Source organism: Sciurus carolinensis, chromosome 14, assembly GCF_902686445.1.
Source record: "Sciurus carolinensis chromosome 14, mSciCar1.2, whole genome shotgun sequence".
NCBI classification, from domain to species: domain Eukaryota; kingdom Metazoa; phylum Chordata; class Mammalia; order Rodentia; family Sciuridae; genus Sciurus; species Sciurus carolinensis.
In genome coordinates, this window is record NC_062226.1 from 39,068,052 (window position 1) to 39,095,317 (window position 27,266).

At 37.2% G+C, this 27,266-nt stretch overlaps 1 protein-coding gene across 3 annotated transcripts; it reads left to right on the forward strand.

Moving 5' to 3' along the window:
• The first annotated feature begins 248 nt into the window (after nt 1-248).
• On the forward strand, nt 249-26,939 carry Smu1 (SMU1 DNA replication regulator and spliceosomal factor). Of its 3 annotated transcripts, none has more exons than XM_047524132.1 (12): nt 249-368; nt 4,279-4,489; nt 6,712-6,864; nt 10,746-10,856; nt 15,816-15,944; nt 17,417-17,536; nt 19,800-19,916; nt 20,523-20,650; nt 21,240-21,366; nt 23,370-23,537; nt 25,665-25,817; nt 26,477-26,939. In XM_047524132.1, exons 1-12 carry the CDS (start codon nt 343-345, stop codon nt 26,573-26,575), a joined length of 1,542 nt encoding a protein of 513 aa, XP_047380088.1. In that variant the 5' UTR covers nt 249-342; the 3' UTR covers nt 26,576-26,939. The 3 variants fall into 3 exon arrangements, with proteins under 3 accessions (XP_047380088.1, XP_047380089.1, XP_047380086.1); XM_047524130.1 differs by lacking the exon at nt 249-368 and adding an exon at nt 402-529; XM_047524133.1 differs by lacking the exons at nt 249-368; nt 17,417-17,536 and adding an exon at nt 401-529.
• Nucleotides 26,940-27,266: the final 327 nt, after the last annotated feature.

A 27,266-nucleotide genomic window follows, 5' to 3' on the forward strand; every position in this document is an offset into this window, starting at 1 on the left:
AATGTACTAATCTCCCAATCAGGTATTGCAAATTCAGTCCCATCTTTAATTTTAATCAATTAATTGCATCAAATGAAAGCAAAATTTCCAAACCAGTGCCTCTAAGCGGAAGTCTTCGTCGAGCAGAGCATTTTTCTCTGGAGCAGGCGCACAGACACAGACCTCTGACAGCCCCTCGAGGCCCCGCCCTCACGCATTCCACGCCCGGTCTCCGTCCGTTCCACCTCCAGGGCGGGCTCAGACACCGAGCGGAAGTGACGTAAGACGGCCGCCGGAGGTGTCGGTGTGTTGCGCGACTGGGCCTGAGAGTGGAGTGGGGCCTGCGCACGGGAATTTACCACTATGTCGATCGAAATCGAGTCTTCGGAGTGAGTCCTGCTATGGCTGATGTTCGCGGCGTGGCAGGGGCCGGGAAGTTAATGGTGGGGAGGGGGTGGAGGATATTCATGGGGAGGCGTGCGAGGGCCTAAGGAATGAAGGGCCATTTCCTTACCCACAAAGAAGCTTCTTGGATACAGCTACCTCAGAGGTGGGCCCACAGGAAGGAAGCAACTATCAAACATGAAGCCCAAAGCCCCACGGGAGGCGGTGCGGGGCTGAGGAACAGCACACTTTGCAGACCTGGTTTTAACCTTTGCTTTTCTTAGCACTTACCTCCCTGTATTAGTTTTGCTGTTTCCCTGCCACCCTTGGACTGTAAGGTGTTTATGGACTTCTTTTTCTTGTAGTCCCAGTACTTAGCATACTCAGTTACTGCTTTAGGAATGCATGAACGTCTAGCTGTTATCATCAGATCATCAGTCTCAAATCTGGCCCTGAATTTTGGTTTGTCTGCGAGTTCTTCGTAGCCAAAAAGGAGAGACAGAATCTGGATATTGGGTCTGAAGACTGATAGTTGGTGGGAGAGGGAGGTGGGGAAATGGTGAGTGACTGAAGAAAGTCTTTAGTGGACATCACCAGCACTCCACCCTCCACCTGCCCTTGCCAAAACTTAAAAATTAAATTAGCAGACATAACTTTTGTGTTCTGAGTGTAAGGGAGAGGACATATCCTGAAGACCTGCATAGGAGGAAGGGAGTTCTTTTTCATTCAACAGACATTGAAGTTTATTATGTTCAGTTCAAGATGCTGGAGATAGGGCTGGGGAGATAGCTCAGCTGGTAGAGTGCTTGCCTTGCAAGCTTAAGGCCCTGAGTTCGATCCCCAGTACCGCAAAAAAAAAAAAAAAAAAAAAAAAAAAAAGATGCTGGAGATATAGTAGTGAACAAACTAGGCAAAAATCCATGCCCTTATAGAGTGCATATTTTGATTGGGAAAGGCAGACAATGCATACAGTAAGTAAGATGTGAAGGGTAACATAGTAAATATTATGGAGAAAAATAAAGCAAAGAATGTTGAGGAGTGATAGAGGTTAAGGTAACCAAGTCAGGGTAAGAGCTGGAAAGGATTGCATGCTTTGGGGCTTGAAAGATAGCTGTAACAGCCACTGTCCCAGCCTTGAAGACCCTGCAATAGCAGCAGTGACTGCTGCGTGTTCTTATTATCAATAATACATACTACTTAGTAAAGTGCTTTCTGTGCTGAGCATGCTATAACTAGGATAGTCAATTCTTTTATCAACTCTCCAAGACAGGCCTTTTTCTTAACAGATGAGGAAACACATCACAGTAAATGACAGAATTCTGATTCAAATCCCAGGTTATCTCCAAAACTTTTAGCTCTTTATTAATTGTGTTTGAAGGTAGTGAATTTGATTTCTGCAGTGGGAAGTATGAGGTCTTTGTGGGGAAGGGAATGCAAAATAGAAGTCAGTGGAATTGTGCTAAGAAAGATAGTCCCATATTAGAATATTTTTTTCATCTTCGAATACTGGAGGCGTAGTTCTGGGTACTTTGTGAAAGGGCCATGTGGGGGGAAAAAGACTTTTGCAGGTAACAGTAAATGACTCCTTTCTGCATGAGTTTTTAAGAAGTGTTTACTTTCCCAACAGGGATATATACTCAAGAGCCATACTGCCAATTTGAATCTTTGTTTTTCCACTTCTTATTTCTTTTATTCTGTCAAATCCTCCTGCGTAAATTGGGAATAATATTGATATCTGCATCATAGGGTTGGGATATTTTTCTTTTTTATTGGTATGTATTAAATATTCAGAATAGTGGGTTTCATTGTGGCATGCATATAAGATTAAATGCATATAACATAATTTGGCCAATTTCACTCCCCAGTACATCTCCTTTTCATAGGTTTTTTTTTTTTTTTTTTTTTTAAATATTTCTTTCTTTCTTTCTTTCTTTTTTTTTTTTTTTTAATGAACAGAATGCCTTTATTTGTTTATTTTTATGTGGTGCTAAGCTTAGAACCCAGTACCTCACATGTGGTAGGCAAGTGCTCTGACATTGAGCTATACAGCCCCACCCCTATCTTAGGGTTTTTTGAGGAGTAAATGAATGCATATTGTTGATTATTGTTTTATTATTATTTCTCTGGGAAAGGGGATTGACTAAATTCCAATCTGAAGTCTTTACATCCAGGGTACTGGCCCTCTATCCTAGTGCTGTCCAATGCAAATATAGTGGGAGCCACATACTTTTTTTTTTTTTTTTTTTTTTGGCGATGCAGGGGATTGAACCCAGGGCCTTATGTTTGGGAGGCAAGCACTCTACCAACTGGGGCTATAGCCCCAGCTCTACATACTTACTTTTAAGAATGAAGGAAAACAATGTATCAACACTGTTCAGTGATTTTTTTTTTTTTTTTTTTTTTTTTAGCTGTACTAGGAACCAAGTTTCATTCCTAGTACTTTAAAAAATTTTTGTACTATAAGTAACTATTTAATTAAAAATAAATACAAAATGCTTATAAATTTTCTGTCATATATTAACAATGGTTGCTTATTCTTTTTTTGTTGTTCCAGGATTGAACCCAGGGGCTCTTAACCATGAGCCATATCCCCAGCCCTTTTTAGTTTTTATTTTGATACACAGTCTCATTAAGTTGCTTAGGGCCTCACTGAATTGCTGAGGTTGGTTGTGATCCTCCTGCCTCAGCCACCAAAGGTGCTAGAATTACAGATGTGTGCCATGGCACCCAGATCCTTATTCTTTTAATATGCAGAAGTTGTCTGGGTCCTCTTTTCTTGGGAAATCGATTCCACGATGTTTTTATTTCACTTGTCTTGAAAATTTGGTAATGAAAGCAGTGGGTGTTATTTTTGCAAATGAGGCATAACTTTATTTTGCCTTTATATATGGTGTGACTCTACTTATTTGTGTTCCACAAACCCCAGTAAGATGATTTTAGTTCATGTGGTTTTTTTTTTTTTTTTTTTTTTTTGGTTGTCTTTATATAAGAGGACCAAATCATCCTACAATCATTTAGATGATTTTCTGTTAACGACTAACATAGATTTAAAATAAACTGTGAGGCCTGGCATGGTGGTACACACCTGTAATCCCCGTTACTTGAGAGACTGAGGCAGGAGGATTCCAAGTTTGAGTCTAGCCTGGGCAACTTTGCAATATCTTGCCTCAAAATAAAAAATGAAAAGTGTCTGGAAATGTAGCTCAGTGATATAGTGCCTCTGGATTCACTCCCCAGTACTGGAAAAATACATTTTTTTTTTCATGAAAAGTGTGCAGTAATTACAATGACATGAATTAAAAAGACACTGAACTCTGACCTAGGAAGTAAGAGTCACATTGGTACTAACTCCCTTTCTGACTGTGAGAGATTTGGCAAATGATTTCTCCTCTTTGCATCCCAGTTCTCTTATCTCTAGAATGAGGATCCTTTGGAACTTAGATTCTGTGATTTATTTATTTATTTTGGTACTGAGGATGGAATTCAGATGTGTTCTGTGACTGAGCTACATCCCTGATCCTTTTAAATTAAAAAAAATTTTTTTTTTTTTTTTTTTTTTTTTGCATTACTGGGGATTGAACCCAGGGTCTTGTGTTTGCAAGGCAAGCACTCTACCAACTGAGCTATATCCCTAGCCCTAAAAATATTTTATTTTGAGATAGGGTCTTGCTGAGTTGCTGAGACTGGCCTTGAACTTGAGATCTTCCTCCCGCAGCCTCCTGAGTTGTTTCGACTACAGGCGTGTGCCACCATGCTTGGCTGATTCTTTAATTTTTTGGAAGTTTTAATCATGTGATCAAGAGATGGAAAGTAGATAAAGGAGGAAGATTAAGTAGGAGAAATAAACTGGGGTAGATTTTATTTTGGCTTCTGGTGAGAGAGGATTCCTGAACTGAATGACTTGCTTTCTTTCAGTGTGATCCGTCTGATCATGCAGTACCTGAAGGAGAACAGTTTACATCGGGCATTGGCCACATTACAGGAGGAGACTACTGTGTCCCTGAATACTGTGGACAGCATTGAGAGTTTTGTGGCTGACATTAATAGTGGTCATTGGGATACTGTTCTACAGGCTATACAGTCCTTGAAGTTGCCAGACAAAACCCTTATTGACCTCTATGAACAGGTAAGAGTGGTGATGATGCTGAACCCCATGCATTGGTTTGTTGTGGACTGGTCCTCTGACTTGCAAGTATAAGCATTTATTCCTTTAAATACTTTAGGGCTATAACTGCCTGTAAAACTTATACTTCAAGGCTTGACAGTGTCTTTCTTTATTTTTGGAAAATCTGAGATATTCCCAAATTGAAATTCTTCCCTTTTTTTCCTGTAATACTTGTAATTGAACCCAAAGTCTCATATGTGCTCGGCAAGCACTCTGTCACTGAGCTACATACCTGTCCCTTTAAAATTTTTTTTTTATTTTGAGACACAGATTCTCTTGAATTTACTATCTTCTTGCCTCAGCATCCCAAGTAACTGAGATTATAGATGTGGTCCACTGTGCAGTCTAAAATTATTTCTTAAGTGATCATTAAATGAACTATTCTGACACCAACTGATGTACTGTGGTTTAATTCTGTCACTAATACCTGTAGGTAGCATAGACCCCCACAAGTTAAATGCTTCATCCTCCACAGGGTTGTCCTCACTTCAGATATTAGCTGCACTTTGGGGGTCTCCAGGATACCCATACTTTTGATGAAATGTCTACAAATTTGAGGGTTCTTATGACCTGCTCAGGCTTGATAATTCACTAGAACTAAGAACTCTGTACTTAATGATTATAGTTTTATCATCAAGGATACAGATCAGGAACAGCTGAATGAAGAGACGTACAGTGCATAGTCTGAAGGGCGTCCAGATTGTATAGCCTTTGTGCTATCCCTGTGGAATTGTGGCATACACCAACCTGGCATGTTAATATGTTCACTAAGCAGGAGATTCCATTGAGTTATTTATTGGGGCTTCATCATGTGGAAATGATTGATAATTCAGTCACTGGCCCCTGTGTTCAGTATTCCTTACCACCAGAGATCAGGTAGGCTCAAAGCCTTAACTTTCTAATTACATGGTTGGTCTTTCTGGTAACCAGTCCCTATCCCGAGCCACTGTGTTAGCACAAACTCAAACGTGATTCAAGGAGCCAGTGAGTACAAATATACTCCAGTCACTAGCAAAATTCCAAGGATTTTTGAAGCTCTAAGCTAGAATCCTAGGACAAAGATCAAATTGTTTATTATAGAACAATATATTAAGAACACACAAGGGGGCTGGGATTATGACTCAGTGGTAGAGCACTTGCCTAGCAAATGTGAGGCATTGGATTCGATCCTCAGCACCACATAAAATTAAATAACAAAGTTATTCTGTTCATCTGCAACTAAAAAAAAAAAAAAAAAACCAACATAATCAGCTGGGGGGTGTGGTAGTGCATGCCTATAATCCCAAAGACTTGGTGGGGGCCAAGGCAGGAGGATTACAAGTTTGATGCCAGCCATAGCAACTTAGTGAGACCCTGTCTCAAAATAAAAAATGAAAATAGGGTTGGGGATGTAACTCAGTGATAAAGCACTCCTGGGTTCAATCCCTAGTCCCAACCAACCAAAAAACAAAAACGCGTGCACGCACACACCGAAAAACAAAACAAAACAAAAAAACCCTTGCAAAATAAGAATTGACAAGAAAGGTATAACCATTAGTTTTTTGTTTTGTAGGAAAACAAACTGAACAGAATGGATTTTCTGGAAATAAGATTGTAGTGTTTGAAGTAAAAATAGAACAATTGGTTTGTTTCTTTAAGTTCAGTAATTCCCCAAAGAAAGTTTTAGTAACTGGAAAAAGGTTTTTCTGGAGCCCATGGAGGTATTCTTACGTCTCGTTTTCTTTCTTTTCTTTTTTATGGTACTGGGAATTGAACCCAGAAATATTCTGCCTCTGTGTTATGTTTCCAGACTTTTTTGTTTTGAAATAGGATCTTGCTGAGTGGCCCAAGCTGGCCTTGAACTTGAAATGATTGTGCCCCAGCCTCCTGAGTCACTGAGATTACAGATGTGCACCACCATAACCCGGCCCACCTTAAGTTTTCATTAGTGTATATATTATGAACAAGAAGGTTGGGAAGAGGAGAGATTAGCAGATAAAAATGAAAGGTGAAGTTTGAAGAATTGAAATTGTTGTTTATAGTTATTTTAGTTGTTAACTAAAAACTGCTAGTGCAAAGGAAAAGGAGCATTTCCTAGTATTGGAAATCATTTGGGCAGGCCATATATGTGTTAAAAGTTTAACTGAGATAGAAATATTTATAAGAGAATGTATTGAAAAATCTATTTTCTTTCCATTGTCCAGGTTGTTTTGGAATTGATAGAGCTCCGTGAATTGGGTGCTGCCAGGTCACTTCTGAGACAGACTGACCCCATGATCATGTTAAAACAAACACAGCCAGAACGGTATATTCATCTGGAGAACCTCTTGGCAAGGTCTTATTTTGATCCTCGTGAGGTATGTCTGTGGTAACAAAAATAAACTTGTTAATTGTGAAAATATAAAATATGCAATAATGCGGTCTTTTTTTTAAAAAAAACCATTTTATTGAACACTTTGTGATTTTGGTTTAACTTCTATTCATATGTTGACTGAAATGTGCATATGTTAAAGAAATAGTTCTGTTCCGTTTTCTGAGTGTGAGAGTCTTCTCTGTCCATACATCCTCATTTTTTTTTTTTTTTTTTGGGTGCTGGGGATCGAACCCAGGGCCTTGTGCTTACAAGGCAAGCACTCTACTGACTGAACTATCTCCCCAGCCCCACATCCTCATTTTTAAATTAAAAAAAAAAAAATGAAAAAAAAAAACCCCAAACAACAACAACAAAAAAACTCCAAACAGACAGACACACACACACCAAAAGAAAAGAATTTCATAGAAAAACAAAAAGGAGCAAAACATTTTGTTCTGATGTCATTTCTACATTAGCTCAAGTACTTATCTGGCCCTGATATGCTGCCAGACTGATGGATGTTCAGTGAGTATTTGTGTCCCTTGCCTCTGACAATTGCAGTTTACTTCCAACTTTTTCCATTCCCAGAAAGCTTGTGCTTTTGCCTCTGATCTGTTTGTGCTTTTTTTTTTTTTTTTTACTGGTGATTGAACCCAGAGTTGCTTTACCACTGAGTGACATCCTCAGTCCCTTTTATTTTTTATTTTGAGATCGGCTCTTGCTAAGTTACTTGGGTCTTGCTAAGTTACTTAGGTCATCACCAAATTGCTGAGGCCAGCCTTGAACTTGTAATCCTTCTGCCTCAGCCTCTTGAGTCACTGGGATTACAGGCATGCACCACCACATCCAGCATAATTATGCTTAACTAGTGGAACATGGTGACTGATAATTTCTTTTTTTTTATTTTTATTTTTTTTATTGTAAACAAATGGGATACATGTTTCTCTGTTTGTACATAGAGTAAAGGCATACCATTTGTGTAATCATAAATTTACATAGGGTAATGTTGGTTGATTCATTCTGTTATTTTTTCCCTTCCCCCCACCCCTCCCATCCCTCTTTTCCCTCTATACAGTCCTTCCTTCCCCCATTCTTGCCCCCCTCCCTAACCCTAACTCTAACTCTAAAACTAACCCCTCCCACGCCCCATTATGTATCATCATCCACTTATCAGTGAGATCATTCTTCCTTTGGTTTTTTGAGATTGGCTTATCTCACTTAGCATGATATTCTCCAATTTCATCCATTTGCCTGCAAATGCCATAATTTTATCATTCTTTATGGCTGAGTAATATTCCATTATATATATATGCCACAGTTTCTTTATCCATTCATCAACTGAAGGGCATCTAGGTTGGTTCCACAATCTGGCTATGGTGAATTGAGCAGCAATGAACATTGATGTGGCTGTATCTGGATAGCTGGGTCAAATGGTAGTTCCATTCCAAGTTTTCTAAGGAATCTCCATACTGCTTTCCAGAGTGGCTGCACTAATTTGCAACCCCACCAGCAATGTATGAGTGTACCTTTTTCCCCACATCCTCGCCAACACCTGTTGTTGCTTGTATTCTTGATAATCGCCATTCTAATTGGGGTGAGATGGAATCTTAGGGTGGTTTTGATTTGCATTTCTCTTATTACTAGAGATGTTGAACATTTTTCCATATGTTTGTTGATTGCTTGTAGGTCTTCTTCTGTGAAGTGTCTTTCATTTCCTTAGACCATGTGTCGATTGGGTTATTTGTAGTCTTGGTGTTGAGTTTTTTGAGTTCTTTATAGATTCTGGAGATTATTGCTCTATCTGAAGTATGATTGGCAAAGATTTTCTCCCACTCTGTAGGCTCTTTCTTCGCATTGCTGATAGTTTCCTTTGCTGAGAGAAAGCTTTTTAGTTTGAATCTATCCCAGTTGTTGATTCTTGCTTTTATTTCTTATGCTATGGGAGTCCTGTTGAGGAAATCTGGTCCTAAGCTGACATGTTGAAGATCTGGACCTACTTTTTCTTCTATAAGATGCAGGGTCTCTGGTCTGATTCCGAGGTCCTTAATCCATTTTGAGTTTAGTTTCGTGCACGGTGAGAGATATGGGTTTAGTTTCATTCTGTTGCATATGGATTTCCAATTCTCTCAGCACCATTTGTTGAAGAGGCTATCTTTTCTCCATTACATATTTTTGGCACCTTTGTCTAGTACGAGAAAATTATATTTATTTGGGTTTGTGTCCATGTCCTCTATTCTGTACCATTGATCTACCTGTCTATTTTGGTGCCAATACCATGCCGTTTTTGTTACTGTTGCTTTGTAGTATAGTTGAAGTTCTGGTATTGCAATACCCCCTGCTTCATTTTTCCTGCGAAGGATTGCTTTAGCCATTCTGGGTTTCTTATTCTTCCAGATGAATTTCATGATTGCTTGTTCTATTTCTGTAAGGCACGTCGTTGGGATTTTAATTGGAATTGCATTGAATCTGTATAGCACTTTTGGTAGTATGGCCATTTTGACAATATTAATTCTGCCTATCCAGGAACATGGGAGATCTTTCCATCTTCTAAGATTTTCTTTAATTTCTTTCTTTAGTGTTCTGTAGTTCTCATTGTAGAGGTCTTTCACCTCTTTTGTGAGATTGATTCCCAAGTATTTTATTTTTTTCGAGGCTATTGTGAAGGGGGTAGTTTTCCTAACTTCTCTTTCTGAAGATTCATCACTTATGTATAAAAATGCATTAGATTTATGAGCATTGATCTTATATCCCGCTACTTTACTAAATTCACTTATGAGTTCTAAGAGTTTTCTGGTGGAATTTCCTGGTTCCTCTAAGTATATAATCATATCATCAGCAAACAGGGATAGTTTGAGTTCTTTAATTTCTTTGGTCTGTCTAATTGCTCTGGCTAGAGTTTCAAGGACGATATTGAATAGGAGTGGTGAAAGAGGGCATCCCTGCCTTGTTCCAGATTTTAGGGGGAATGCTTTCAGTTTTTCACCATTTAGAATGATATTAGCCATGGGCTTAGCGTAGATGGCCTTTACAATGTTAAGAAACGTTCCCACTATCCCTATTTTTTTCTAGTGTTTTGAGCATGGAGGGGTGCTGTATTTTATCAAATGCTTTTTCTGCATCTATTGAAATAATCATGTGATTCTTGACTTTAAGTCTATTGATATGGTGAATTACATTTATTGATTTCCTGATGTTGAACCAACCTTGCTGATAATTTCTTTATTCTTCCAAAACATATTTTATATATGTAGGGATGTGTGTGACAGAGATATGTAATAGTTATACCCCTAACCTTCACTAGAGCATTGTCAAAAGGAAGAATTTAATAGGTACTGGATAATAGAAAATTAAAGTGAGCTTACAGAAATCATGAAGATGAAGGAAGGGAGTTTAGATTACCAGTACATGATTTATGTTAGAAGTGGTGAAATGCTTCTGAGCTGAGTGTCGTTAAATTGAAATAGATTTCTAAAGAATATAAAAGAGGACTGGGGGTGTAGCTCAGTGATAGTGTTTGCTTGGCATATGCAAGGCCCTGGCTTCAATCCTCAGTACTACCAAAAAAAAAAGTCTTTGACCCCGCAAAGTTTTTAAAAATTGTTAAAACATCTCTTGCTTTGACATGGTTTACTTGGACTCTTTTTCAGAAATAACAGTGTGGATTAACTGATGTCTTCCATTCTCTCCTAGCTCAAATTTTTGAAATTCAGGTGGGCAGAATTGGGAAGCCATTTGAAAATAAAATACATTGATTTAATTAATTCCCTATTTACTGTATAGTTTCTTTTCTTGTTTTCCTCTTTGAATGTTTTGCTTGTTTGTTTTAAATAAGCACATTTGTGTCTTGTTTCTTGGCAATAATGCTAGCTCCTCTCCTTTCTTTAGGCATATCCAGATGGAAGTAGCAAAGAGAAGAGAAGAGCAGCAATTGCCCAGGCCTTAGCTGGGGAAGTTAGTGTGGTGCCTCCGTCTCGTCTCATGGCATTGCTGGGACAGGTAATTAAATGTCTATAGAAATGAAATTACTGTGAACTCCTGGTACTCTTTCTTGAGCTAAAGAAATCAGACACCATAAGAATTGGGCACTACTTGTAGAGCTGCTTGTATAAGCAGCTGTGTCAAGCTGTGCTTTCCTTTTCTGGGATAGGCAATGTCCTTTATTGGTTAAGAACATAAGCTGTAGTGTCAGAATTAGTGTGATCATAGGTTGATCATATCATCCTGCCTGAGATAACGTTGATGAGTTTATTGATCAGCATGCTAGGATATCAGGTGCAAATGAAAATTATCCTGGGGAAATTGGATTAAATGATCACACTGGGTAGAATCCAAGCTCACTTATCAGCTATATGGTCTTGGCACGTGACAGCTATTCTTATCCCATTCTTTGTGGTGGTGTAGTAAAGATTAGATGAGATAATGCTCATAAAGTACTTCATATATTGCCTGGCACACCTAGTAAATAGTAAATGGTAGCTGCTGATGATTTTTTTTTTTTTTTTTTTTTTAGTAGTAGTAGTAGTGGTGGTAGTATTTTTTAATTTTTAAAAATTTTTACAGATTGCATTTTGATTCATTGTACACAAATGGGGTACAACTTTTCATTTCTATAATTGTACACAATGTAGATTCACACCATTCATGTAATCATACATGTACCTAGGGTAATAATGTCTGTCTCACTCTACTATCTTTCCTACCCCCACCCCCTCCTGCCCCATTTTCCTCTACGCCATCCAAAGTTGTCCTCCTGCACCCCCCGTTATGTATCATCATCCACTTATCAGAGAAAACATTCGGCCTTTGGTTTTTGGGGCTTGACCTGTTTCACTTAGCATATTCTCTAACTCCATCCATTTACCAGCAAATGCCATAATTTTATTCTTCTTTATGACTGAGTACTATTCCATTGTGTATATATACCACAGTGTCTTTATCCATTCATCAATTGAAGGGCATCTCCGTTGGTTCCACAATCTAGCTATTGTGAATTGAGAAGCTGTGAACATTGATGTGACTGCGTCACTGTACTATGCTGATTTTAAGTCCTTTGGGTATAAACCGATGAGTAGGATAGCTGGGTCAGATGGTGATTCCATTCCAAGTTTTCTGAGGATTCTCCACACTGCTTTCCAGAGAGGCTGCACCAATTTTCAACTCCACTAGCAATGTATGAGTGTGCCTTTTCCCCCACATCCATGCCAACACTTATTACTGCTTTTGTTCTTGTTGGATGATGAGCACTTTTTCATATATTTGTTAATCACCTGTATATCTTCTATGAAGTGTCTGCACAGTTCCTTAGCCCACTTATTGATTGGGTTCTTTGTATTTTTGGTGTAAAGTTTTTAAGTTCTTTGTAAATTTTGGAGATTAGTGCTCTCTCTGAAGTGTGTGTGGAAAAGATTTTTTCCCACTCTGTAGGCTTTCTTTTCACATTATTGATTGTTTCTTTTACTGAGAAAAAGCTTTTCAGTTTGAATTCATCTCATTTCTTTTTTTTTTTTGGGGGGTGCTGGGGATTGAACCCAGGGCCTTGTGCTTACAAGGCAAGCACTCTACTGACTGAGCTATCTCCCCAGCCCCTTGAATTCATCTCATTTATTGATTCTTGCTTTTAGTTCTTGTGCTCTGGGGGTCTTGTTAAGGAAGTCTGGTCCTAAGCCAATGTGATAGAGATTCAGGCCTACTTTTTCTTCTATTTGGTGAAGGGTCTTAGGTCTAATTCCTAGATCCTTGATCCATTTTGAGTTGAGTTTTGTACAGGGTGAGAGATAGGGGTTTGATTTCATTTTGCTGCATATGAATTTCCAGTTTTGTCAGCACTATTTGTTGAAGAGGCTATCTTTTCTCCATTGTATGTTTTGGCACCTTTGTCTAGTATGAGATAACTATACTTATGTGTGTTTGCTTCTGTGTCTTCTATTCTGTACCATTGGTCTACCTGTCAATACCATGCTATTTTTGTTACTGTTGCTCTATAGTAGAGTTTAAGGTCTGATATTGTGATACTTCCTGCTTCACTCTTTCTGCTCAGGGTTACTTTAGCTATTCTGGGTCTTTTGTTCTTCCAGATGAAGTTCATGATTGCTTTCTCTATTTCTATGAGGAATGTAATTGGGATTTTATTTGGAATTGCATTGAATCTGTATAGTGCCTTTGGTAGAATATTACAATATTAATTTTGACAATATTAATTCTGCCTGTCCAAGAACATGGGAGGTCTTGCCATCTTCTAAGGTTTTTTTAAGTTTTTTTCTTTAATGTTCTGTAATTTTCATTGTAGAGTTCTTTCACCTCTTTTGTTAGATAGATTCCCAAGTATTTTATTTTTTTTGAGGCTACTTTGAGTGGAGTTGTTTTCCTAATTTCTCTTTTAGAGGATTCATCACTTATGAATAGAAATGCATTAGATTTGTGAGTGTTGATTTTATATCCTGCTATTTTGCTGAATTCATTTATTAGTTCTAGAAGTTTTCTAGTGGAGTTTTTTGGGTCCTTTAAACATAGAATCACATCATCAGCAAATAGTGATAGCTTGAGTTCTTTTCCTATTTGTATCCCTTTAATTTCTTTAGTCTGTCTAATTGCTCTGGCTAGTGTGATGTTGAATAGAAGTGGTGAAAGAGGTCATCCCTGTGTTGTTCCAATTTTTAGAGGGAATGCTTTTAGTTTTTCTCCATTAAGAATGATGTTGGGGCTGGGGAGATAGCTCAGCTGGTAGAGTGCTTGCCTTGCAAGCACAAGGCCCTGAGTTCGATCCCCAGTACGGCAAAAAAAAAAAAAAAAAAGAATGATGTTGGCCGTGGGATTAGCATAAATAGCCTTTACAATGTTGAGGTATGTTCCTAATATCCCTATTTTTTCTAGTGTTTTGAGCATGAAGGGGTGTTGTATTTTGTCAAACGCTTTCTCTGGATCTATTGAAATAATCAGGGCTGGGGATATAGCTCACTGGGCTGGGGATATAGCTCAGTTGGTAGAGTGCTTGCCTTGGAAGCACAAGGCCTTGGGTTCAATCCCGAGCACTACCAAAAAAGAAATAATCATATGATTCTTAACCTTAAGTTAAGTTGATGTGATGAGTTACATTTATTGATTTCCAGATGTTGAACCAACCTTGCATCCCCGGGATGAACCCCACTTGATTGTGGTGCACCATCTTCTTAATATGTTTTTGTATGTGATTTGCCAGATTTTTTTAAAGGTTTTTTTTGTGCCTATGTTCATTAGAAATATTGGTCTAAAGTTTTCTTTCCTTGATGTGTCTTTGGTTTTGGTATCAGAGTGATACTAGAATAGTGGTATTTTTAGCATTAAATATTAATGCATATTAAGGTAGGATCTTTAGATCAGTCAGATGGTAATCACTTTTTGAAGACTTATGGGCTTAGCCTAGTTGTTATTGTAAAACTACCTAAAATAGTAGATGTTTTGTAAGGAGCAAAGATCACCAGTGATTAATAGGGATAAAAAAAACTTCTTTGGGTTAAATCTGCATTTAGAAAAGAACCAAAAAGCTATTTGTTGCAGACTTGTAGTGATCTTTTTTCTTTTTTTGTGTATGAGTATGTGATGATGGGAATTAAATCCTGAACCTTGCACACACTAGGTAAGTACTCTGCCACTGAGCTACACCCTCACCCTGGGCTTGTAGTGATTCTGAGGTTCAGAGTTAGGTTTCTTTTTTCCCCCTTAATTAATTGACACAAAAATTATACATATTTGTGGGGTACCATGTGATATTTAGATACATGTATACATTGTGTAATGTTCAAATCAAGGTATATCTGTCTCTTCAAATACTTATTGTTTCTTTATGGTGAAAACATTTAAAATCTTCTAGCTTTTTTTTTTTTTTTTTTTTTTTTCTTTTTTAAATTTCTTTTTTTGTGATGCTGGGGATAGAACCCAGGGACACTTGAACCCTGAGCTATATCTCTAACCCCTCCAGTCCTGTGTTTTTTTTTTTTTTTTTTTTTTAAGATATGATCTTGCTAAGTGGCCAAGGCTAGTCTGACTTCAAACTTTGAATCCCTCTGCTTCAGCTCCCAAGTCACTGGGATTATGGGTGTGTGCCACCACACTTGACTTCTTGTAGCATTTTGGAAATATAGAGCAAATTATGATTTTCTGTCGTCACCTGTTGTTTAATGGAACACGGAAAGGTCTTATATCTAGTTTTTTTTTGGTGCTGGGGATTGAACCTGTGTCTTTGAGCATGCTAGGCAAGCATTCTACCACTGAGCTATGTCCCTAGCCCTATATCAAGAGTCTTAACCATTTGTATTCTTTTTTTATGGATTCAGTAATTTTTCTTGTAGCAATATACTCAGTGGGGAATAGAATGTTCCCCAAATAGAAAATGTCTTATATCCAGAGATGTTCAGTGCAGCATTGTTTAGATGAGTAAAAAGTTGGAAGCAGTGTAAGAGTCCCCTAACATATTGATTAAGTAAACTGAAGCATTCACTAGACAGGGTATCATACAAGGAATAACTATCACTGTTCAAGTGCTAGTTATATCATAGTGTGATCTGATGATAGGTGAAAACGAGAATATAAAATTTATATGTAATTACTAATAGGATAATTAAACATTTTATATAAAGAGAAAAGTCTAGAAGGTACCATGTCAAATGTTAACAGTTGCTGTGTTTGAATATTTGGAACTTTGGGAAGTTTCTGTTTCCCAGTTTTGTTTATAATAAAAGAGTTGTACATGTAAAGCAAGTAGGTATGAGGTTGATAGACTCGTTGGTGCCTAGAGTCCCCTCCCACCCTGAAATCAGCCTTGTGTTCTTAGACACACTGAAAACTGCAGTTTATGTTGTGTTTGGATAGCCAAAGACTGCTGGTGTCTGGACCTCATCACTACAGACTTGGTTTTTATCTGAGCAATGCCCAGACTTCAAAATCACCTCAGTGGATTGCTGTACCTTCTTTTTTTCATAGGCACTAAAGTGGCAGCAGCATCAGGGGTTACTTCCTCCTGGTATGACCATAGATTTGTTTCGTGGCAAAGCAGCTGTCAAAGATGTGGAAGAGGAAAAGTTTCCTACACAGCTGAGCAGGCATATTAAGGTGAGATCAGCCAGACGGTAATCATTCGTTGAGTACTTATGGACTCAGCCAGTCCCTGTATCATGAGCTTTGGTATTGGGAAGGTGAACTCATTCTTTGGCTATGACAGCACTCAAGTTTACTTTTTTTGTTCACTGAGGTACTGCTGTTACCCGGTAGTGGCACATTTCAGATGTATGACCAAGTGGATGTATATCTGAGATCTGGCCCAATCATCTGCCTTTGCGCTTCCTCTCATGAAACCTACATTTGGAAGGATGGTTAATTCTTGTTTAAGCCTGGAACAAACTGAACTTTCTATATACTTGTCCTGTTAAACATTTATGTTTTTGTCTGCTGCATGTCAGGCAGAGTGCCAGTTGTGGCATTATAAAGTGGACTTATGAGCCGGGCGTGGTGGTGTACGCCTGTAATCCCAGCTGCTTGGGAGGCTGAAGCAGGAGGATCATGAATTCAAAGCCAGCCTCAACAAAAGTGAGGCACTGAGCAACTCAGTGAGACCCTGTCTCTAAATAGAGCTGGCCATGTGGCCGAGTACCCTGAGTTCAATTCCCAGCAAACACCAACCCCACCCCCACCAAAAAAAAAAAAAAAAAAAAAGTGGGCTTATGTCTGATTCTGATTTTTTTTTTTGTGGTGCTGGGGATTGAACTCCAGGCCTCTCATATGATAGGCAAGTACTCTACCACTGACCTTCATCCCAGCCCTTATTTTAAATTTTAATCTGGTACTTTTCTAGGCAAAAGCATAATCAAGTAATTGCTCCATTTCCCAGAATTATAAGTATATATTACTTTAGCATCTTCTTCATATTTTCTTTCTGGGCTTTTAGCTCAGATTGAAATTGGTTTTAAAATATTTCTTATTCCTCAAATCTTAGACTTTAGTTTAGCATTTTGGATTTGTCTTTTCTGGAATATATACATTATTTACATGTAATGATATTTTTGAGGAGCACCTTTATCACCTGGCTAAAACCTTCAGACAAATAGAAATCTACTATAATTATGCCTCCAGGCTAAGATTTTCTGTTATAAACACTTTCTATTTTTGGCATTGAAAATGAAAACTACATTAGAGCTTTTCTCTGTTCTTCCCATCTGTCTAATGTTCGGTAATTAGTCCTCAACTTGATGAGACATACATTATCACATGATTAAATGAAGGTTATGAAAGAGATGGGAAGTTAGTTTGCAAAATAGTATAGGAAAATACATTTTTTTAGTTTTCGCCCCAGATGCACAACAGGAACATATTAGGTCATGGTAAGTTGAATGTGAGAGTTATGCTAAAGTAGCTGATAATAATCTCATAATTAGAAACCTATTTACCAGCTCCCTCTGTTCAGGTATAGAAACTTCCCTCCAGTATTCCATAAGATGGACCAGCTATGATTATATGTAAGGTTAAAATGGGATTTGTTTTAAGATCACTAGATAAAAATGTGTGTTTCATTATTTCATTTGAAACAGTTTGGTCAGAAATCACATGTGGAGTGTGCTCGATTTTCTCCAGATGGTCAGTATCTGGTTACTGGGTCTGTTGATGGATTCATTGAAGTATGGAACTTTACTACTGGAAAAATCAGGAAGGTAAAGTATTTTAAATACATTAGTTAACTTTCCAGTGGAAGAATTAATTCTGATTTTGAATTATCTATGCCTTATTTTTAATTATCTATACCTTTTTTCCCTAGGCCGATTATTTCTAAGTCATAGATCATTTGAGGAAGGATCTGTATGTAATGCACATGTAGTACTTTAATTATTTAAAAATCCTTTTGAAGTTTTTGCTTTTGTTTTTGTAGTGCTTGGTACCTCAAACCTGCTAGGCATTTACTGTACCACTGAGCTATATCCCCAGCCCTTGTTTTTTTTTGAGACAGGTTCTCAATAAGTTGCTGAGGCTGGGTGGCCTGGAACTTCCTCTTTTAGTCTCCCTAGTAGCTGGGATTACAAGCATGCCACATGGTGCCCACCTGAAGTTATTTTTAATTAAACTCTAAATTTATTATTAAAAAATTAGCAACTATTAGCTGTAGCTATTATAATTTTAATGTGTCTATGTGTGTGTGTGTGTTTGTGTGTGTATACACACACACACATATATATATATATATATATATACAAGTAAATTTACTTATTACATATATTATTGTTTTTGTTTTTTTTATTTTGTTTTTTTTTTTTTTAAATACCTTTATTTTTATGTGGTGCTGAGGATGGAACCTGGTGCCTCACACATACTGGGCAAGTGCTCTACCGCTGAGCCACAACCCCAGCCCCATATATTATTGTTTTTGCTGTGCTGGGAATTGAACCCAGGGCTTCACACGTAGTAGGCAGGCACTCTGCTACTAAACTACATTCCCAGTCCAAAACTTATATTTTGAATGGGTAATATGTACATCTGATAACACATTCAAAAAAAACAGAGTAAGTTTATTTAAGTAGAGCCCATGTCCCTTAGCCAGTCAGTTTTCCTTGGACCAGGTTGGGTTACCAGTTTCTGGTGTAACCTTCCCAGAATATTCTATATTTGTGCAGTCACTTACTATATTTCCTTTTCCATTTAAAAAAATACAAGTGGTAGCATACTGTATACTGTGTTATGCTTCTTGCTTTTCTCTTTATAGTATATCTTGCAGATAATTGCTATATTTCATTGTGTAGTTTGATCCATATTTAAGCTTGTTTCCAATCTAATCTAATTCTACTTCTCTTACTATGAATCAACATTTTTTTATATGTGAAAAGCTATCAATGTTTCCTATTCTGTGAAGTCTGTTAATATCCTTTGTCCATTTTTCTATTGGACATTTTTTTTATTGATTTGTAAGACCACTATATATATGGAGGAAATCAGAATATGCATTGCAAATTTTTTTTAATTTTGACTTTATATTTTAATTTTGGTTATGGTTTTGTTTTACAGATAAAATTTTTCCATCTTTTCTCCTACAATTTCTTCTAGTATTTTTATGTTTAATATTTAGTGTTTGATTAATTAGAATTTGTTAAGAAGGATAAAATTGATATAAATCCAACTTAATGTTTTCCTCAAATAGCTATTTATTGACTTTTATGCATTGATTTAAAATGTAGTCTTTAAATAGACTACTAAATTCTACTCCATGGGTAGTGGATTTGTGAGTGATTTTCACTTTGTACTTTACATACTAATTTGCCTCTTTTTTTTTCTATGAAACTGTCTCTGTTTAAGTTAGAAAAAAAACACAATAAGGGTATTTCTATTTGAACAATAACATGATAAAAGAAGCATCACAAATAAATAGCAAATGGTTTTATGAAAAGGAGCTGACACTTCGGAGGAAAATATTAGTTTACTTTTTCATATCATTGCTCAGAATAGTAAATTCAGGTTTACTAAAGGTGTAAAATATGAAACTATAGAGTGATTTTGCCTTGAAAAGGTTAGTAAACAGAATATTTGCAGTATTTTGTTGACTTTGTTTTTTTTAAAGAGCGGAGGGTCTTGCTATGTTCTCAGGCTGATCTAGAACTCCTGGGCTCAAACAGTCTTCCTGCCTCAAGATTCCTGAGTAGCTGGGAATATAGATGAGCACCACCACACCTGGCTTATGTTGGCATTTTTTACAGTATTAGTTTGTATTGTGTAAAATTTGTTATTTTACACAAAAAATAACAAAACATTATTTGTTCCCAGCAATATCAGCTTTCCATTAAAAGTGTGCACATAGCACCGTCATCTGCTTTGGAGGTTTAGAGTAGATGCATTTCATTTTCCTGTTTTTAGTGAGTTTCTTGACACCTGGTCCACTGGGGTCTTGGCTTTTGTGTTATTTTGATAACTGCTAACTATCATTTCTTCTAGGATCTTAAGTACCAGGCCCAGGATAACTTTATGATGATGGACGATGCTGTTCTCTGCATGTGTTTTAGTAGAGATACAGAAATGTTAGCAACTGGAGCTCAAGATGGAAAAATCAAGGTATAGATTGACATAAACCCTTGTATGTATGTAGACATTTTGAGACTTCTGTAATTCGGTAATGTCCTACACATGATACTGAGCAATTTATAGAGCATTGCCTTTATGCTAATCACTGTATTTTTTTGTTTAATTCTAATAATAACTTTTCTTGGAGTGGTTCAGTGCTTAAGGTCACATAGTAGGTGACTGGCAACTCTAGGACTTTAGTCCTATTCATGCCTTCCTGTCATACCACACTGTTTTACTGTGTATGGTATATTGAATTTGATTTTTTCTAGGGGATAGATGGTGGATAGCTGATTAGCTGTGGGTTTGTATTTAATTGCTGGTAATACATGCTGTCCTAGATAAAAACACAGAAATGATCTCTACTAAGTGGATTTAAGAGTCTAAATTTTTGTTTCAATAATTTATAAGGATAGGGTTTTAAGTTACAGTGGATTCAGTTATCATTGTACTACAAGAACCAAACATATCATATTCAGCTATTAGCATGCATTTTTAATGTTGTTTTGGTACATTAGTGAACATTGCATCTTGCTTGGCTCTGTGGGCTATCATGGGATATTATTACAACTTTTATTATTCTTTTTTAAAATAAAGGTCTGGAAGATTCAGAGTGGACAGTGTTTAAGGAGATTTGAAAGGGCACATAGTAAAGGTGTTACCTGTCTGAGTTTTTCTAAGGACAGCAGTCAGATCCTTAGTGCCTCTTTTGACCAGACAATTAGGTAAGTAAGAATCCCAAAACTAACTTTGCTTTGGTTTGATATAATGAGGTTCTGGAGGAGACTTCATTAGTATGGGTTGATAGGGAAAGTTAGGGCATATGAGACTTCTTTTCCCCAAAATACAGCTAACAATACTATTTTTCTGTCCATTTGAGTTCTTCCCTTCACTCTACAGACAGAGTTTTGAAAGGTATAGCAGTGCTTTATGTTTCTCAGAGTGTGGTCTGTGGGCCCACCTGCATCATAATCACTTTAGAGGGCCAATGCCTGTTACAGATAGATTCCTGGGATCCAGCTGAGACCCACTGATTCTGAGTCTTCTGTTTACTAGTTTTTAGAGGTTCAACCTTGAACAGAAGCTTGTGGTATCATTACATTTTTCTCTAGTCTCTTTGTGTAGTTTGTTTTGGTTTTGTTTCATGGTTTGAGCTCATGAAAATTATACCATATACAGTTGCATAGCTCTCTTCATTTAATATTATAACATGAGTTTCTGTAATACATCTAAAATGCATTCAACACTTACTTGGCCCTAACCATAATATATAGGATTTTAATTTTTCTTTTCATTTGCTTTTATTTGTGATAGAATTCATGGTTTAAAGTCTGGGAAAACCCTGAAGGAATTTCGTGGCCATTCCTCCTTTGTTAATGAAGCAACATTTACACAAGATGGACATTATATTATTAGTGCATCCTCTGATGGCACTGTAAAGGTTAAGTATTTGCTACTGGTTCATTTTGTGATTTTTAAATTATTTTTTGATCTTAGTCCTTTGAGAAGATTACAGTGGTGATAATATTGATGATGGTGGAATAAATCTCTTTACTAGCTATTTTAGAACACAGGTGATTCTGAGTCAGGATTCTGTGGGAATCCCTATTGGCATGGGGATCCTAAAGCTCAAATCTATAGTCCAAAGAGACTTTATCAATGTGTAGAGAAAGAGGAAGTGTGTGGATTCTAGACTTGGGTGAACTTGGGTGATTTTCCTTTCACAGGTACAGCTGTTGAATCTGTTATGCTGTAATATGTCTAACCCTTATCAGTCATATGCACAAAAGACTCAATAGCCAGATGTATAGATCGCTTTTAGTTGCACAGCCTTACCCTATACCAGGCCCCCCAATTTAGTGTCTCCCTAACAGCATTTTTATAGGACTGAGGAGGTATAGAGTAGAGCTAAACTCTCTCTTAATACTTATTCACTGCCCTATACTCTTAGCTGAAAGTAATGGATCTTTAGTATCTTAAAAGATTTATTTATTTAATGAGGGCCTTTTTTTCTAGAAAAGATAAGAAACAACCAAGTAGAAAATTGACTAGAGATCTTTAAGACACTCCTTTACATTCTGGACCTGCTGCTCTTAAATTGCCTTATATATATACTTTGTTGGTAGATCTAGACATTTTAACATAAGCACTTACATGTCAGACTACCATCTGAAATTATTCTTGGTTGGGAATTTAACAAGAAACTCCGAAGCAGATGTACTCTTTGGGATGGATGGGGAAACACACAGAATTCTTGGTACTTTAGTCATGGGATTCACCCCCTTTTTGCTGTATTTATGGGTCTCACAACTTGTAAATGCCATGCCGTTGTGAGGTGGTTTGTCTAGGCCTTTTTGTTTTGTGGTCTTTCCCCTTCTGTAGTGATTGGGGTAAAGCATCTCATTAATTTTTTGAACAGAAACCCTAGAATCCTTAGAACTCTTGGTATCTTAATTGTTCATTTTTCCTTTAGGCAGCTGGGCTTCAAAGAGAAGACTAGGGCAAGTGATGGTGCACCAGAGCAACTAGTGGGGTTATTTCCTCCTGTTTATGGAATTTATTAAACAGCTGTATTGTGCCAAGCTCTGTGTTAGTCACAGAGGAAACGTGACAGAGATGTGCCTTAGAGGCTTTTATGCCTCATTAAGTGAATGATGTTGGGACAGTGCCATGCATTCTTGGCACTCCTTTAAGCATATTGCAGATTTCCGGATTGTCTGATTTAACCCCTTTAGTTTGTAAGAGCTCAGAAGGACAAGGTGAAATGTTTTTGGATGAGTGACTTCCTCTTCATCGATTCTGTGTGTTTGCTAATAACGATGTGACTTCTTTTCGGTCATTCTGAATACAAACTGTATGTTAGAATCATTTTTTGAAACTTTAAAAAAAGGCCCATACCTATATCTCACCCCAGACCTATTGTGAGTTTTGAGGTAGGGTCTTAAGCGTACAACCCCTTTTTGGCTTTGATGTCCAAAGGTAGCCTTCTGGTTGTTTATGACAGTAGCAGTGTTGATACATAGCTAAATTCAAAGATAGGTAACTATTAGCTAAGAAACATTTGTAAGGAAAGATCATAGATTGGGGGTTTTATAATTTAATTTGTAACTTTCAATTTGTTTATGCCAGTTAATTAAATAGATGAGTTCTTACTATGTACATTGCATTGCTGGGTATTTGGCCTTAAAAATTATAAGAAACATTTTATGAGTGAATTTTACTCTTTTTTAGAACCTGATCCTTAATTTTGTAAGCCATAAAACTTTAGAAATTCTTTTTTTTTTTTTTAAACTGTCAATGGACCTTTATTTTGTTTATTTACATGTGGTGCTGAGAATTGAACCCAATGCCTCACACATGCCAGGCAAGTGCTCCACCACTGAGCAATCCCAGTCTAGAAATTCTTATACTGAAAAATGTTTGTTTTAAATTTTTATTTGGTAGATCTGGAATATGAAGACTACAGAATGTTCAAATACCTTTAAATCTCTGGGAAGCACTGCGGGGACAGACATTACTGTCAACAGTGTGATCCTGCTTCCTAAAAATCCAGAGCATTTTGTGGTGTGCAACAGGTCAAACACAGTGGTCATCATGAACATGCAAGGGCAGGTGAGTACTCAGAAAGTACCTTTGCACAGAACCCAGTTCTGGCCCTCCCTGTAACCAAATAAAGTTTCACCACTTGATAAACCATATAAGGGGTATTTATTTTTCAGACACTTAAACTATAGCTCTACAGAACTTCTCTTTGGTGTTTCAAAAATTATTTTCTTTCCTCAGGGTATTTGTAATTATGCTGTTTCCTTTTCTTCCTTTGGATAAATGAGTCTCTGATCTTTCTTTAAACCCCATTTAGAATCTCATTGAAAATTTTAAGATAACAATCTTTGTCTCCATTTACCAACTCAGGACATCTCCTAGCTACCTCATGAGCTAAAGTGGAACATCAATAGGAGAGGGGCAACTGTGTTCTCATAATGTGTATTTCCAATCAGGACAACAAACAAGGTTTTCAAGGAATCTCACTTTTTGTGGACTGTGAAGGTTGGGAAGATATTTTGACCATATTGTGAGGTAGCATTAGGGGTATTTGGAACATCAAGGTTACTTTTTAAATTACTTTTTATGGAGAGTGTAATGTCTGTGTCTAGATTCATGGTTTTGCATGTGTTGTATTTGTTCTGGTACCACTTGTTGAAAAGTCTGTCTTTTCTGGGCGTGGTAGCACATGCCTATAATCTCAGTGACTTGGGAAACTGAGGCAGGAGGATCACAAGTTTAAGGTCAGCTTTAGCAACTTAGCTAGACCCTTAGCAACTTTAAAAATAAAAAGGTCTGGGAATGTAGCTCAGTGGTAAAGTGCTCCAGATCAATTCTAATACCAAAAAAAGCTATCTTTTCTCCTTTTTCATAAAGGAGCTTTTGCTCCTTTGTGAAAGATCATTTAATTACATTTATGTGACCCTATTTCCAGACTCTGTTCTGTTCCATTGATCTATTTATCTATTCTGTTGCCAGTGCCATACTGTCTTGATTACTGAAGCTTTATAATAGGTCTTGAGATTGGGTAGTGTCAGTCAACTTTGTTCTCCTCCTTCAATACTGAATTGGCTATTCTGGATCTTTTGACTATTCCATTTAAACTTCAGAATTGGTTTCCCATTATCTGCAATAATTCGTGGGGATTTTGATTTGGATTGCATTGAATTTGTAAATTAGGTTGGGAAGATATCTTGACCATATTGTGTTCCTATCCATGAACATGCATATTTCTGTTTAATTCTTTGATATCTTCCATCAGTTTTATAGTTATTCCTCATATAATCATGTGTATTTTGCTTTATATCTAAGTATTTCATATTTTTGTTTTTGGTGCTAATGTAAATAGTTTTGCATAATTTCAAACCCTAACCCACCCCCTGGCAACCACTAATCTGTTTTCATTATGATGTATTTTGCAAATGGTACATAGATAGAATCACATGGTATATACTTAGCCTTTTGAGGTTGGTTTCTCTTTTGAAATTGAAATTGATTTATGATGATTTTAATGTTAGAGAATATAGACCAAGCAGAGTGTTGGAGATAGTTCCATCCTGCATGGGGAAAGCAACGCATTTTGTTATAGGAAATTGGAGAACATAAGTCTAAAGCATTGAGAACTAGTATTATACTTATTTTGAAAATCATTGTAATGAATTTGCTTCAGGGTAATATGGTCAGTAGACTAAAGAGCAGGATCTGTGACATGGGTGTATGAATTTGAAATTCATGTCTGTCACTTACTTACTTTATAGGTAGCTTATCCATTGAATATTTCCCAGGTAAGAAGATTTAGCACATGATGAATGGAATTGGAGATCTAATTATAAATGTTGGTAAACCACGGTACAAAGTAATAATTAAAAAATGGCAGTTTTTAAAATGTCATTTATAGTGCCGTGTGTGGTGATGCATGCCTATAATCCCAGGTACTCAGGAAGCTGATGCAGGAGCATTGCAAGTTTGAAGGCAGCCTTTGCAATTTGGTCAGACTGTGTCTCAAATAAATAAATAAAGGACTGGGGATACAGCTCATTGCTAGAGGGCCCCTGGGTTTAATCCCCCAGAACTGAAACAAAGTTATTTCAAAGTGTTATTTTAAAAATGTTTAGATCTCTCCCCAGGTGAGCTATTGCTGATCTAATGTTCTTTTTTCTCTTCATTGTTGTCTTTTTGGGATATGATATACTCTAGATCGTCAGAAGCTTCAGCTCTGGTAAGAGAGAAGGTGGTGACTTTGTTTGCTGTGCCCTCTCCCCCCGTGGTGAATGGATCTACTGTGTTGGGGAGGACTTTGTGCTCTACTGTTTCAGTACAGTCACTGGCAAACTGGAGAGAACTTTGACAGTGAGTATTACCCAGATCATTTAAAGAAATTATGATAACCTTGTTCTTCTGAACTCTGAAGTACACACCATTTCCAAATTCTGCTATCATTGTGAACCTCAGTACAAGAAATGCAATGGAGGCATTTTTACATTAAGTAAAATTAAAGGTTGACATTGCCTCTTTTATCAAGTCAAGGCATTCTTCAGTGATCTCTCCCACAGCTTCAGGTGGATAGAATAAGTGTGTACAAGAGAAGGAAAGGTACGTACCTGTCTGACCAGGTAGATTAGTCAGCATTTTCTTGTAGAGCTGGGAGAGTGACAGATAAAGTACTTTTCACCATATCCTTTGAAGGCACATTACTTGAGTATTATTTTTCTCAAATCGATTAGGATGTTTTTGAAATTTCTAACTCTTGTGGTATTAAACTCAGTACAAAAAGTAATGCAGGCGCTTTAACAGTCTTAAAATCTCAGGGGCTTCACACAGTAAGTTTTTTATTATGACACAATGTGATGTGAGTTGGATAGCTCTTCTCTGCCTTGCAGCTATGCCATTTGCAATATGTGGCTTCTCAGTATCTCTTTTCCACCCCAACCACCCCAGCTCTGAAAGCCCATTCAGAGTGATTTGTTAAGAGATATGCAAACACTAATCTGTGCTTTAACCTGTTCCAGGTTCATGAGAAGGATGTGATTGGTATTGCACATCACCCTCATCAGAACCTCATTGCTACCTATAGTGAAGATGGACTCCTAAAGCTCTGGAAACCCTAATTCAACTTTTCAAAAACTAGCTTGACAGCATGTGTTTAAGTGAGGACATATTCATGTGTTGCTCTTTTGCTTCTTAGAACAGCTTTTTTAAGCAAAGAAATTGAGTTAGCCATGGGAATAATTTGTGAAAATTCTTGCTTAAGTAGCAATTACCCTTTCTAAAAAAATATTTTTAAGGTATTAGTTTATCTGCTTCTAAGTGGGGCAGTCACTTAATGTTTTCATTTATCTTCTTCCTGGAGAGTGAAATAATGATATTTCTAGGAAGAAAATGTTCTTTGATTATTTGAAATGCTGATTAAAACGTGCCTCCCACTGTAACACTTGTAAATAAGTATCCCCACATTCAATAGCTGTTTTTTTTTTTTTTAAGATGTTAATAAACTTTACACCTTTCTGGAGATCTTGTAAATAAGTGCTCATTTATTTAACATATTTACTTAGGATCAAATGGTGGGGGTGGGATTTGGAGGAAATAATTGTGATCCTTGATCTCAAATCCAGCATGTTCCTGGGATAGTAGGATAAGACTGCTGTGTCAGGTGACACAGAAAGGTCAGGTGACAGCATAGGATCTGTTGTTAACTGCCCTCATCCTTTTGCTCATTTCTTAGCTGTGCCTTCTCACATGTTCAGACTAACTCCAGGAAATATCTCCATCTTCTGGATGGAACTAGTTGCAGGATCACTT